The sequence below is a fragment of the Tachypleus tridentatus genome, chromosome 7, assembly GCF_004210375.1.
Source record: "Tachypleus tridentatus isolate NWPU-2018 chromosome 7, ASM421037v1, whole genome shotgun sequence".
Taxonomy (NCBI): Eukaryota; Metazoa; Arthropoda; class Merostomata; order Xiphosura; family Limulidae; genus Tachypleus; species Tachypleus tridentatus.
In genome coordinates this window covers 14,184,926-14,200,019 of record NC_134831.1, presented here as the reverse complement: position 1 = coordinate 14,200,019, position 15,094 = coordinate 14,184,926, and the positions used below count along the sequence as shown (strand labels likewise).

The window sequence follows — 15,094 nt, the reverse complement described above, 5'->3', positions numbered from 1 at the left end:
TGTTAAAAAGGAAAGGCTAGTCTTCAATCTGAATATCACAAAGTTAGGCTTAGTTATAATTGAAACGAAGGTTTTTCCTTTTTTATTTTCTGTGTGGCTTTTTCCTCCTGAGAAAAACATAGCTCTTTATTCTGGAATTGCTTGATTTTTTTCCCATTGTCGTTGTTGTGTTTATAACAATGCCCAAGATCAAATACAAGAACTATTTTGTCTCATTATGAAGTTCTCGGTGAATGGCGTACCGATACATAATAACCTGTGTGCTTTCGATAAAGATAGTCAAAAACCCTACTCAATTTGAATTTTTTTAATATAAATTTCATCTACACATTTCTTAATTAAAGGGAAAGAACGTTACAGATTAGTGTTAGCTTCGACAGGAAACACATGAAATTGAACTGACAGTAGATAAACATTCAGACTGATTTAATACAGTCCTTCGAAATAATGAAAAAACAAAAGCTCTGATGAATAACTTAAAGAGTCTTATCAAATAACAATAAGCACTCACGTTTTACACGGCTGCTAACTTACATTTTAAAGTTTTAAAACATAGCAACTACTCTGAAGCACCAAAAGAAAGTAAACTGAATCTCGATGCAATAAGTTTAAGAAACAGTTAAAGACAACTGATAAACAAGAAATATTTGTGAGTAACAAAGGTAATAACACATTTAGTTAAGTGAAAAACTAAGTCCTAACCAAGGCCCGGAGCAAATTTTGTGATGGGGGGGCTCAGAACCGAACTAGATAAAATTATAATTGAACAAACACAAGCTCTGGGTGGGTAATATACAAAATACTAGTTCTAATATCTATAATGAGTACAGAGTAAGAACAACGATTATATCGTTCAAACACCAATCAAACATTAGGGAAAACATAAATTGTAAAAACAGGTTAATGAAGAATACAATAAATTTTATATGAAACGACTACAGTCGCTGTTAACACTGTAATAAAAGTGACATAGTAATACAGTTCCGAACACGTGATTTTTCAATAAAATATCCAGTTTTTGATTATTTTTTCTCTTACTCGAAGGTCGTCGGGGCAATTGCATCCATTTACCCCTTAATCTGATCCTAGTACTAAATAAACATGAAGTTAAACATTTTATTGTAAAGAAGGCTGTATCAATAAAGATACAATTTATATTTATTCAAGATTAATATTTATTTTCATGGTATAATTTTGAGTTTGAATTTGGCACGGTATAATTTTAAGGTTCATACAACTCTGAAGTACTGGATTTATTCGCCAGGTGGTTAGAGCGCTCGATTCGTAATCTGGCGGTTCGGATCCATGTCCCACCAAACCTACTTGCCCTTTCAGCCATGGAAGCGATAAATGTAATGGTAAATCTCACTATTCGTTGGTAAAAGAGTAGCTCAGAAGTTGGCGGTGAGCGGTGATCACTAGCTGCCTTCCCTCTAGTCTTTCACTGCTAAATTATGGATGGCTGACTATCTCAAATAGCCTCTTTGTGACTTTGCGCGAAAATTAAAAACAAAAACTGATTTCTTCAATATAAAAGTAAAACTTACATCCAAAACCTAATATTAATTCCTTTATTACTTGAAATAATTCCATTACACAAAAGTGGATAAAAAAACAGCTTTTTTCAGAACATCTCTTAAAGCTTTATTGCAAGAACGTTTCATTTCACATGTCTTATAAATTACAAAACTGTTCGCAGTACTTCTCTTCCTGTAAAATATGTTAAATGGTTACTACTCCATTTGACACAATGCTTCAAACTATTAAAAAATATAACGAACACTGATGGGTTTCCAGAAAAGTACCAAGCAAAGAGATCACCTGAATGGTACTTAAAGAAATGTCCCTGAATGAAATCACCCACTCACAAAAACTTAGATCATGTGAATGACATCTCCCTACCTTTCTGGTATTCTATGATATCATATATGACACAATACATAAAACTTTATCGAGTTGTGTTGAACCGTAAGGTTCAAGTTTGAGGAATTATTTTTGAGTATGTCAGAATTTGATGGTTAATATTCTATTTGGATCTATTTTTAACATCCAGAACGTTAATACATTTCACTAAACTGATTAATGTGTTGTTTTGTTGTGAATAACAAGTAGGCGGATTCTTTAAAGTAAACCTGGCTGTCGTGATTTTTATCTGGTAATTTGTAAAGCCATGGCGTTGCCTATATAACATACTGATTTTAATTAGTATTGGTTTCAGTTTTACATATAATTTGCGATTTGTTTTAATGGCTCCCGACTGCTTAAGATCAGGTTATTAACATTCGGTGAAATCTTTCGTGAATTAGGGCGTTACTCAAAATTCCAAAGGATGACATCAGTTCCTGTTCGAAGAAAGCAACATCTACATTTATTCAAATAAACAGACTTAATTGCTATCGTTTGTTCAAAAGCTTACACGTAACACGTGCAATTTTACACACAGACAATGCCATGAGGACAATGTTCTCTAAATATGCGATGGAAGGTTGTATCAAATTAGAGAAGCTGAGACACACTCAACTTATAGTTTGAACTCGAATGTTCCTCAACTTTTGTTATTTTTAATGAAAGTATTATTCTGATATTGTAAAGAAATTATATTACTCTAGCAGACACCTACAAAACATATGCGATCAAATTATTTTTTTTATTGCAAAAGTATTTCTTTAAATACAAGATTTCTAGAATACTAAAAAAATAATTCTAATCGAATAAATATACTAGTCCACTTTTTTAGGCTTAATATCAGCTAAGCGGCCTATATTCGATCGAGAGATAAATTAACATTAACTTTTGATCACTTCTTGCTTTAGTTTAGTTAGGACTAAACTTTATCGTATTTAATATTATCGATAAATAAATATGTTATTGTACGACCTAACGTTAGATTTTTAAAAACTATGATAAGCTGTTAATATATTGGTGTGTAAAACACCTAATTAAATATATTTATATACACCTGCTTACATCCGTTGAAAGGAAGTGCTCGCCCATGTGCATTTAGATAGTAAGGTACGCGCACGTTTTCAGGACAGACTAAAACCAAGCGTCATAAACAGTTACAATAATTATACGTGAGAATTACTTTAAAAGCATGTTTAGTAAGAATAAATAATAACAATAATTTCTTCTGCAATAAATATAGGCTTCATTAGATTACACTGCAAATTGTGCAACGTCACAGAAAGACATTGCATGTGTATTTGTATATATTTCGATACTTCAGAACTATGACAAACTAACTTACATTGTTTTTTACTTTGCTATACTCCGAATATTAATTTCTCGAGTAGAATACTGGTTGTTGTTAAGCGCTAAGTTACACAGTGAGCTCTTTTTGTTGCGTGCACCACTGGTATTGAAACCCGAATTTTAGCGTCATAAGTCTGCAGATTTCCGGCTGAGCCATTTGAGTTTCTTGAGTAATCTGCATAAAACTCGTATAAAAGGTTGGAAGTGCGCAACGTAAAAGAATTATATGTTATTTGCTCCTATGTTTTTTCTTAACCATTCGTCATATGCAAGTGAATTTTCAATTGTGGCTGCATTTACATTCTAGACGTTATATTGAACCATTAAGGAAATCAGTAAGGAAAAGCCGTCTATTTTCCTTTGAACAGTTCAGTTCTGTGATAATATTCCCACTTTTCTGTGAATCCAGTTTAAGAAGGCAGAGATTCGAACAAATACCTGTGGTCTGTTGGGCTCTCCACAGCCGATCCCCCAGGACGTAATACCTGCTAAATACCAGCGATCGTTGTCTAGCTTGCACTGAAGAGGACCACCAGAATCACCCTACAATAAGGATTGAATACTTTAAGTTATTGTAACCCATATTCTGATACAAGAAAACTGATTATTTGGATATTTAGCACATGTGCCCACACCCATATTATATTTATATCCTATTATCGTTTATGCCTGTTTGTTTATTTTAGCGCAAAATCGCACAAAAGAGAACCCATACTGAATTTAATAGCTATAAACTCGAAAACATACTTCTGACCCGTAGAGAAACCTTATACTTTATGTTATGAACTAGGTCAAATAAACAAAAAAAAGATCGCTGATTTTGTCCTCCAGTGGGACAGCGATGAGTTTACGGTTTGTTTTAAATTTCGCGCAAAGCTACACGAGGACTATCTGCGTTAGCCGTCCTTAATTTAGCAGTTTTAGACCAGAGGAAAGGCAGCTAGTCATCACCACTCACCGCCAACTATTGGGCTACTCTTTTACCAAGGAATAGTAGGATTGACCGTCACATTATAACGCCCCAGAGACTGAAAATGCGAGCATGTTTGGTGTGACGGGGATTCGAACCCGCGACCTTCAGATTACGAGTCGAGTGCTTTAACCACTTGGCCATGCCGGGCCAAGTTTATGGACTTAAAATGCTAAAATCCGGTGTTTGATTCCTCGCAATGGACACTTCATAGTCCCAATGTGGCTTTGTTCTGCAACAAATAAACAAAATATTTGTTTGATTTTTTATCGCAGTTGTCCCAAGTTCAAACTGATACGTGCTACTTGTTTATTAATCTAATCACTTGTTCAAAAATTTGACCATTTTCACGAGAGTACAGAAAGTGGCCATTCCTCAGCAAGAGTACATATAAAAGTATAATTTTTTAAAGAATATTATTTGACAATAATTGTTATAAATGAGATATTCCGGAACAGACAACAAATATGCTGTGACTACTGTTTATCAACATATACTCTTCAAAAAAAGAAACGCAAAAGGGATATTTTTTGTTATTTTAAAGATAAATATATGTAATAACGTTACAAGCTCAGAGTATGTGATGTTACACGTGTTAAGGCACTGATTGTCAGACCAAAATGACAATAAAAGTTGTGCACTTTGAAAACGGAGGAAAACATCGGATTTTTCGCCAAAACGCATTCGTGTCCAATAAAGTTGTTTGAGAGATCTGCATGTTCTGCAAGTGCAACATGTGCAAAATCCCTATAAAACTGGCGGGATCTCGGTTTCCATAGCCACCGACACGCAATACAGTTACGCCAAGACTGACTGAAGCACAAAGCAATAACGCCATTGGTCGCTTGGAAGCAGGCGAATCTCGATCAGATGTTGCCAGAGCTGTGAATGTCCACCAAAGCACCATCAGAAGGCTATGGAATCGTCACCAACAACATGGATCAACTCGTGACCGTCCACGATCTGGCAAACCTCCTATGATCACGCCCGCACAAGATCGCTACATTTGGTTAAGTCACCTTCGGGATAGGACCACCACTGCGACGTCTACTGCCTCAACAATACCAGGGCTGCGTAGGATTTCCGATCAGACCTTACGCAACCGTCTACTAGATTCTTAGGCCCCATGTGCAACCCATCATGGTGAACGTCAACAATGTTTTTCAACATGACAAGGCCCGTCCTCACACAGCCCGACTCACCACTGTCTTCTTGAGACACCACAACATCAACGTTCTTCCCTGGCCCTCCAGATCACCAGATTTAAACCCCATCGAACATCTTTGGGACGAGTTGGACCGACGTCTGCGACGGCGACAACCTCAACCGCAAACTCCACCTCAGCTTGCAGCAGCTTTGCAGGCTGAGTGGACAGCCATTCCACAGGATGTGATTCGTCATCTCATCGCTTCCATGGGCAGGAGATGCCAAGCAGTTATTGATGTTCACGGGGGTCATACTCGTTATTGACGTTGAGTGACGTTAAACTTCAACTAGTGAGCGTGGACTTCGCCTTTGCAGACCTTGGATGTTCAGCAGTGAATGTGCAAAGTTTCACACATGTCATACAGGACTACCCGGAATAAACTTGTTAACAATGTGTGTCATATTTTGCCTTTTGCGTTTCTTTTTTTGAAGAGCAAATTTTGCAAATTATTCTTTTGATATCAAATGATGTTCTTTCGTCATATTTTGAAACATTAACTTCATCTGGACTGGCTGAGAAATTCAGTTTAAGTTTTTGTTTATCAAGCCATATACAAAACTTAAGTTGTTAAAAGTAATAAAACTAATCATATTTTCAGACAGGAATTTTAATGAATCATAATTCCATTAATACGTACTCATAAAATATTAAATTAACTAAGGAGTAATTGTAACTGTCCAGTTCTTTCAAATTATTATTAAATGTTTTATTGAATCAGTTATTTAATCAATGTTTATCAGATCCACAGTGTTCATATCACTAACTGCTAACGGCTACGTTTTGTTAAAACAACGTTAAATATCCTTAGTTTAACCATCACAACCTGTTTGCGGGCTGTTTGTTCTAGACAATTTTGAGCATTCTCAATCTACCCATCATAACCTCATAAGAGCTTATTTTTTTAAACAATGTTAGGTATCCTCAGTCTAATCGTCCCTGCTAATGGCTGATTTTTTCAAACAATGCTAGGTATCCTCAGTCTAATTGTCTCTACCTGTCAAGGGCTGCTTTATTTAAACAATGTTAAGTATATTCAGTTTAACCTTCCTTACCTGCCAAGGGCTGCTTTTTTAAACAATGCTAGATATCCTCAGTCTAATGGTCTCTACCTGTCAAGAGTTGCTTTATTTAAACAATGTTAAGTATAATCAGTTTAACCTTCCTTACCTGCCAAGGGCTGATTTTTTTAAACAATGCTAGGTATCCTCAGTCTAATTGTCTGTACCTGCTAAGGGCTGATTTTTTAAACAATATTAAGTATTATTGGTTTAAAAATGTCATTAAAGAACCTCATGCTCGAAAGAATCAAGCAAAATATGAACTTAACGGAAGATGTTGATACGGTATTCACAATAGCTTTTTTTCCCCCCTTTATTGTATGGTTATAATACAAAACTTAAGGCAGAATGTCATGCACAGTAAAAATGAAACAAATGTTGAAGCAAAAAATGTAGCCTTGATAAAAATCGAACATGTATCGTTTTGATTTGTGTAGCAGAACAAATTTTTGACATGTTGAAAAATTCACGAAGGGGAAATTTTAATACCTTCTTCGGACTAGCGAGAATATTGCACTTGTACGTGACCTTGAAACAATGAACACAGGTCCTCTGAGTTTAGCCTAAACGTTTTTACAATATTAATAGTCGCTTAAAAGTTTACGCTTTTTGGATAAATGCCATAAAACTACTGATCAATTTGTAATCTGATGACAAATTTTTAATTTCATTGGAGAAGATTTGCCTAGATCTTTTAAAAGGATCTAATGTGTAGTCAGCTTCCAGGAAAAGCACCCGAAGTTTATCGTTTGCAGAAGCATACCTTAGAAATAAGACTTCTTATGTCCTATTTAGTGGTATGTTGAAACTTTAATATATATATATGCTATTATAATTTCATAATTACAATTGTTTAGTTTGTAATCAGTCTCGAAATTTTCCCACACCAAGCGACCTACTAGTTAAGCTGAAGGTTAATTCATTATCAGATTTCTAGTAAGTACCTTTTATAACGACTAACATACCACATTCTTCCCATCTCTGATAAACAAGTTCTGTCCTCGGACCTTATCTTAAGCTTGTCAGACTAGCACTTGTTATTTGCCTGTTTTTCTGTGGTAATCTTTTACGCAACTCAAAACTACCGCAATATCATAGGAATATACAGACCAGTTCAAACCAATATGCCACATATACTAAGTGATTAATTAACTCCTTACCAGATGCTACTAAATGTTCAGTATTAGAAAATAAATCAAACGTACCGTTCATTCCAGAAGCTGCAGAATACAGTATATTAGATAAATATATTGTTCCTATAAATTTAATTGAAGTGAAAACCTCCATGTCAACCACGCGGAATCATTAAATAGATCAGTTGTTGCTGTTTTGAATTAAGCACAAAGCTACACAATGGGCTATCTGTGCTCTGCCCACCACGGGTATCGAAACCCGGTTTTTAGCGTTGTAAGTCCACAAACATGCTGCTGAGCCACTGGGGGGGGGGCATTAAATAGATCAATAGCTCTATTTTATGATTTACATGTCAGGTAAGTATACCAAATATATTTGTCACCATGTTTAATGATCAATAATTTAAGTCGGATTACATCTTAAGATAGTCATTGAATTAAACATAATCTCATCTAAGGAAAAACAGCACAAATAAACAAGTACAAAGAGGAACCTGTGTACACAGCGAACAAGTAACTCCATGTTTTAGTTTGTTTAAATAAGTAATCTAAATTGGCTCATACCAAGTTGATCCACTAATTTATCAATGAAGCGTCAGATTGTAAAGTATAGAAATGTTGGAGATACAAGAAATGTCTCACCAGGTTTTGAAAAAAAAAAGAACAATGTCTCACCCAAATATTTTTTATGTAGTTTAGCTTTTTATTTATTTTTATTACTTTTTAAGACATCTTAAAAGTTTGTTCGTTTCAAAGTGACTATATCAGGAAAATTACTTCAAAAAAGTGTTTGTTTCTAAGTAAGAATATAATTAAGTAGGTAATTTCGAAATTATAGCTTGTATTTTTCAAGATGAGAACTTACACGTCGTTGAGAAAAATTTGGCACTTTGTTGTATAAAATTGGCGCCTCATTAAAAAGAAATGGTTCTATTTCAATAAAATAGTTGTCACACACATTTTGCAGTCGAATACAAGATACTAAACATTTTCAAAAAATGATTGGAAAAATACAAAAGAAATACGGAAAACATTTTGTCTGAATACAAAAAAAAATGACAATTCAATTGATATAAAGAAAAACTTAGATCAATTACCCATCATTGATACATTGTTCAAAACAACCTGTGAATATTTATAAACTATATTTATATATTTATGGTGTAGGATATACCATTTGATTCCAAATTAAGACTGTAAAATGAATTATCAACTGACTCTGCTAGTGATAAACTATGTGCTGTTATATATTGTAACGTGCTATAATCTGTGAGTTATATATGTGACATATCCTGTAATATTGTATAATTATTATATTTTGTAATATAAAATTTAAGAGAGAGATAAAGCAATAAAACCATCAAAAGTATTTCTGTAATTTTTTCACTCCGGTTAGACACTGTCCTGGATCCGAAACACTGAATAACTACAACTTATTACCTACATATGGAATGGAACTTCCCTATGAAAATATAACTGTTAGTAATGGTTAGAACGCGTAAACTTGAAAGTTAATATGTTGCCAACAATGAATGAATCAAACGTTAAATATCGGTCCTGTGGCCGACACTTTTTGAACACTGGCATAATAAAGGGGGAGCTTTGAATAGAAATATGTAGAACATCAAATGAACAAAGAACATCTTACAGTTGGGCCACGAGTGTGACGGTTTGTTTGTTGTTAGCTATCTGCATCTTAAACTGTGGTAGTCTATTTAATTCTATATACACAATGAAACTTGAAAAGTGGCATTGTCTGCATGGACGCCCACAGAAACATTTTCAAGGGAAAGATAAAACATGTATGTCGGAGATAAGATTTTATAGTGTAAGTCAATAGACTAAAAGAATACGTGTTATGTATGCTTAACCAGAAACACAAATTTATAGTTTTAATAATAAGTACTAAAAACAGTTAGTTTAATTACGGTGTTAGGCTTACATCATAATACGTGCAATTTTTTTGCAGCCGCCCATGCTTGTCTCTGTTCAGATAATATTGCACTAAACATTGTAATAACAAAACACAATCAGCAATAAATATATATAACAGAAGGAGATTTATGTTTACGGTGTGAGTAGATGGACACGTATGCAAAGTGTGTTTGGTTGTGTTTAAGTTAGAAGAGTATTGTCAGATCATTTTTATTTATACTCACTACGCATGCGCCAAAGCCTCCTTCTGAAAATCCAGCACATATATTTCTGGTGGTGATGTAGCTGATACCACGGTAGACGTCTGTACAATTCTTTTGTGGAAACACAGGAAGTTTCGCGCTTTGTAAAAGTCTCGACTTTGGAGAATCTGATGAATAGATTTAAAAAAAAAAAAAAAACAACACGGTGAATATTTCTCTGCAAACCTACAGAATTCAAGTTTTGTTAAAACTTTACATTTAATCATATTAGGAACCACTCTTGACTTTATATACTTTTTAGGCTTATTATAGAATGTTCAATGTGTCTCCTAGTCATATGAGCAACTATAACTATCAAAGTAATTCCCAAGTTCATTTGCTGAAAAGCAGTTCATTTCTTAACATTAGGCCGTGATCTATCTTAATGCAGTCAATGAAATATAAGTGATACTTCAAACTTTATGGTTATTGTAGAAATACCTTAGGAGTTATGACCTCAGTCACATTTGAAACTTCATGTTACACATCCATTTGTTTTAAACACCAAAAGTACGAGCAACAAATCAGTTCAAACATTTGTAGACCACTAGAAGAACAAAATTCTTTTGTTTATAAATAATAAATCACAGAAAGAAACATGATCAGTCGAAACATTTGTAGGACGCTGAAAGAACAATGGTTCTTATGGTACATACTTTTAAAATCATGGCAAAATCTGGCTTGCTGAAAGTTATATTTGAGGTTTTTCTTTCGTGGACAAGTTTAGTTTGGAAAACGTCAAAACGACTTCAGAATTATTTGTGATAACATTCGTGACTGATAGGTGTGACATATCATCTGCTTTTAGTTAAGTAGCGGCTATATTTACACCATTCATAACACGGTTTCATTTAATATTAATATTCACACCGTTACCGTAACACATGTGTAACCGTGTGTTATGGACTTTGTATTTTCGAATCTCAGTCACAACGTGACAATAGCTATCGTTGCTTGGGAAATATCATTTTGGTCTGGCATTACTGTGCACATAATGGTACTGGCAGCCAACTTCAGCTTTGGAAACATTTTAGGACTTTTGGCAGGAAAGAATATTAAAGTCTGAATATTCCACGCAAAAAATAAGGTATAAAAATTGCCGCCATGTTTGATAACTTCCCCCCTTAGACGATTTCACTATTTGCCCGGGCGTAAACATAGCTACCATTCCTTATATACCAGTGGTTCTTAACCTTGTTGGAGGTACTGAACCCCGGAAGTTTCGTACTTGCATGCACTGAACCCTTCGTAATTGGAAAAATAAAATATTATTTTTTCAACTTCAAAACATAAGTGGATATTTTATTAGTGCACAAAACGAACCATGCATCAGTTGCACACAATATCACTGTGTTCAAAGAACAAAACCAACAAAACATGAATTTCACACAAAAACAAAAACATAACTCAATGAATATTTACTGCAAATCAATGTGACTTTTGCTGTTGCCTTTCAAAGACAAGTTCAGAAATGCGCGGCTTCACCTTGACAAGTACCACTCTCATATCATTTTCGCAACAAAGTCTGTTCCTTTTCTTCCTTTTTATGTCTACCATCCTCGAAAAGGATTGCTCGCAAAGATACATTGCAACAAACGGTATGAGTATTTCAAGGGTTTCTTAGCAATAAGAGGGTACACTACGATTTGGTGACACCAAAACGTTGAGAGCGTTGTTGTTCTGAAAAGTTGCTGTTGAACCTTGCTCTGCTGAAGTTCAATGATTTCGTCAAGGTATTCATTATTGGCATCTGCTGTTGCAACACTAAACGTGAACGGCTGTCTCACCCATGCTGGATATGACTCTCTGGTGGGGAGGTATCCGTCGAGAGACTTTGCGAGCTCATCTAAGTGCATGGCAACTGCTTGTTTCAGTTCCCCGGGTACAGAAATGTCTCTGATTTCAGACACATTTTCAATCTTACTTACACAGTCGTCCAGCAGGGGAAAGTTTGCGAAGTTATCTTTCTCTGTTCGTCGTTTCCATAACGGTAGCTTTTTTTCAAAAGCCTTCAGGTTTTCTTCCGCTTCGATGATGATGACTCCACGTCCCTGCATCTGTTGATTGAGATGATTGAGAGCATTGAAGATATCGGCCATGTACGTCAAAATAAGAATGGACTCAGATTTTTTGAAGCAATCTGCATGATAATGTTGGTGCTCTCGCAAAAACAGGGCTAATTCCACACGCATGGCAAAAACACGATTCAGCACCTTTCCCCGGGATAATCGTCGACGTTAGAATGGTACAGAGGTACCTCAAATTCAGAGCCCATTTCATTACACAGCTCTTGGAAGATGCGATGCTTCATGGCACTATTTTGCACAAAGTTCATACATTCCACTGCAATTTTTAATACTTTTCCCAGTTTTGAAGGCAAGGTTTTTGTTGCCAACGCATGCCTGTGCAGAACACAGTGCATTACAATGATGTGTGGTGTATCGGCTATCACCAGCACACCAAAACCAGAGTTTTATCCTAGCATGACTGGAGCTCCGTCCGAAAAAACTGTAGAAACCATATCCCACGAAAGATCGTTGTCTCTGAAGAAGTCATCCACAAGCTTCTTCACGTCGGCTGCCTTAGTTGTTGTTGTAAGAGGCTTACAAAATAAAAAATCTTCTTTTATCTCGTCGTTCTTCACATAGCGCACGAATACAACAAGCTGGCTTAGATTGGAAACGTCGGTGGTCTTGTCGAGTTGAAGGCTGAATTTTGTTGGGCTTGAAATCAGATCTGCAACTACTTGAGCCAATATGTCATCGCTCATGTCATCTGTCCTGTTGCTGATGGTGTCATTTGAAAGAGGAATTTGGGATAACTAATTTTCAGCAGCTTTTCCCAGCATAATATTCGCCATCTTCAACGCAGTTGGTTTTACGAGTGCTTCACCAATGGTGTGTGGTTTGCCCTGCTTTGCAATCAAGTACGCAACTTCGTACGATGTTGTGAGGATCGGTTTGTTGATGGGTACAGAGCCGAGAACAGTCAAAGTAGCCTTTTCATCGAATCTGGCTCTCTTTACCTTGAATTCAGCAAGCGTTGTGTTCTTGTATTTCCCATCTCCATGCAACTTTAGGAAGTGTTCTTTTAGTATTGCCGATGCTAGACTATAATTGCTCAACTTGACATTGTAAGTCATGCATTGAGGATGGTGACTCCCATCATATTCCACTATACACGTGAATCCATATTTTACGTATTTGTCCGACAACTTTCTGGTTTTGCTCGACATAGTTAGTATGAAGGGATTGAAAGATTAGGAAAATAATCACAAATGACGCACGATTAATACAGTCACAAATCGACTGCTAAGCGCACAAAGTTCCTTGCCAAGTGGACCATGACGTCACGAATCATACGAGTGGGGTGAACGGAGCAGACACACACACTATGTGTGTGTCTTGACCTCCTCCGAACCTGAGACCGACTCACCGAACCCCTGGGGTTCGATTGAAACCAAGTTAAGAAACACTGTTATATACATATATTTATTTATATTGTTAAATCCTGTTTGAAACAGCTAACATTTTTCAATTATTGTTACACATCATAATGTTTAAAATCATCCACAGGCCTAATTTCAACATTGTATATACCATAAGTACTAACTACCCTTACTCAGTTTCAGTCTGCCATATCCACTGATGAAGCACTCTCGACCCTGAAATGTTTCGTTTCGCGGTGGTAAGCAGATAGGGGCGCTGCTGCTGTCATTTACTCGAACAGGTTGAGAGAGATGAAAAAGAGCTATATCGTTTATAAAGTGACGCAGTCGAAAGTACTCATGGCGGTAAATGTGTTTCACTGTGACCTGTTGTTCTGTGGCCTCATCTAATGACAGATCCACCTCTCCAAGACGGACTATCCAAAATGGAGCCAAAATAGGAAAGTTGAACAAAGGACTAGAAAACACAATAACACATATTTGAAATATCAGCCACTTTTGTTCCGGTTCATTAAATTTTAATTTATATTTGCTTATGATATTTCCCAAGTTTACTGTAATTTAATTTCTAAACAAATTGGAAACATTTAACCTTAGAGAGACAAAATTAATAATTTTTACAAAATCTTTACATCTCATGTTAATCACATATATACACACATACTTTGTTCTTTTAAAAACTTTTTTTTGGATTTATAGCTTTCTGCTTTGTTTTTGCACAAATATTGTGGCTCCGAGGATTCATGATTTCCAACCTGTTTTTACAGAAACGTCTTTTGCAATTTGTGTTGAGTGCACTATAAAAGTGACCGTCGAAATGTATCTCAGAACGGCTGGTACGGATATTGAGACTTTTACTGATAAGCAGAGAACAATGTTTCAACATTTCTATGTCATCTTCAGGTTAAAAAGAAAAGTGGCTGTCATATGTCACAATTCGGTCAGATAAGAGTTGGCAGTGGCTCCTAAAGACTAGCTGTACTCCCTCTAGTCGATCAATTCATTATTATAGATGGCTATGCACAGATAGCCCTTCGTGTAGTTTTTTATGAAAATTTCGGAACAAATAAATCTTAGGATTTACGGAACCAAGTATATCTTACCTTTTACGTCCAAAAGACAATTTTTTTCTTTCTGCTCTGAGTAGTAATAAAAACTTATTTTCATTTTCGAATTCAAATAAACGTTTCACAAACAAGTGACTAGAACAGAAACGCTCAATCAATATAAAAGAATACTTATCAACGCTCTCTTTTTTTTTTTTGAATTTCGCGCAAGCTACACGAGGGCTATCTGCACTGGCCGTCCTTTATTTAGCAGAGTAAGACTAGAGAGCAGCTGGTCATCAACAACAACCACCAACTCTTAGGTTACTCTTTTACCAAGTGGGATTGACCGTCACTTTATAACACCCCCATGGCTGAAAGGGCGAGTATGTTTGGTGTGACGAGGATTCAAACCCGCAACCCTCAGATTACGAGTCGAGTGCTTTAACCACCAGGCAATGCCAGGCCACATAAATGTTTAGTTCGTTTAATATATTTTCCAGGCAAAATTCTTCACTTCACTGGTTAATATTAATTTAAAGGGTTAAGACATCATTTAATATGTTATCTTATTGGCATGTAATAATGTCATTTTAAATCATTGTTATGGAATTTCAAATACATTAAAAATGTTGAAAAACATCTAAAATCATAAGAAAAAATTAAATACATTATTGTGATAAAAAATAAAATATTACCAGCCATTAATCATGTGTAAAATAAAGAATAATTTAATCTTGGGAAACACAACAAATCTGTAAAACTCGAATAATATAGTAAACACCATTGCACTTCTCTACATA

The 15,094-nt window shown here is 35.5% G+C and overlaps 1 protein-coding gene across 3 annotated transcripts in view; it reads right to left on the bottom strand.

Annotated features, from left to right (window-relative positions):
- LOC143255169 (chymotrypsin-like elastase family member 2A) overlaps positions 1–15,094 on the bottom strand; it is a 49,741-nt gene that overhangs the window by 29,206 nt on the left and 5,441 nt on the right. For all 3 annotated transcript variants that reach the window (XR_013030453.1, XM_076510420.1, XM_076510418.1), the window contains exons 4-6: positions 13,419–13,702; positions 9,780–9,925; positions 3,691–3,795 (exon numbers count right to left, since the gene is read on the bottom strand). Coding sequence is in view for 2 of the 3 variants with exons in the window: in XM_076510420.1 (XP_076366535.1) it covers positions 3,691–3,795; positions 9,780–9,925; positions 13,419–13,702 (535 nt within the window). In the remaining variant the exon portion in view is untranslated. The remainder of the gene's footprint in view (positions 1–3,690; positions 3,796–9,779; positions 9,926–13,418; positions 13,703–15,094) is intronic.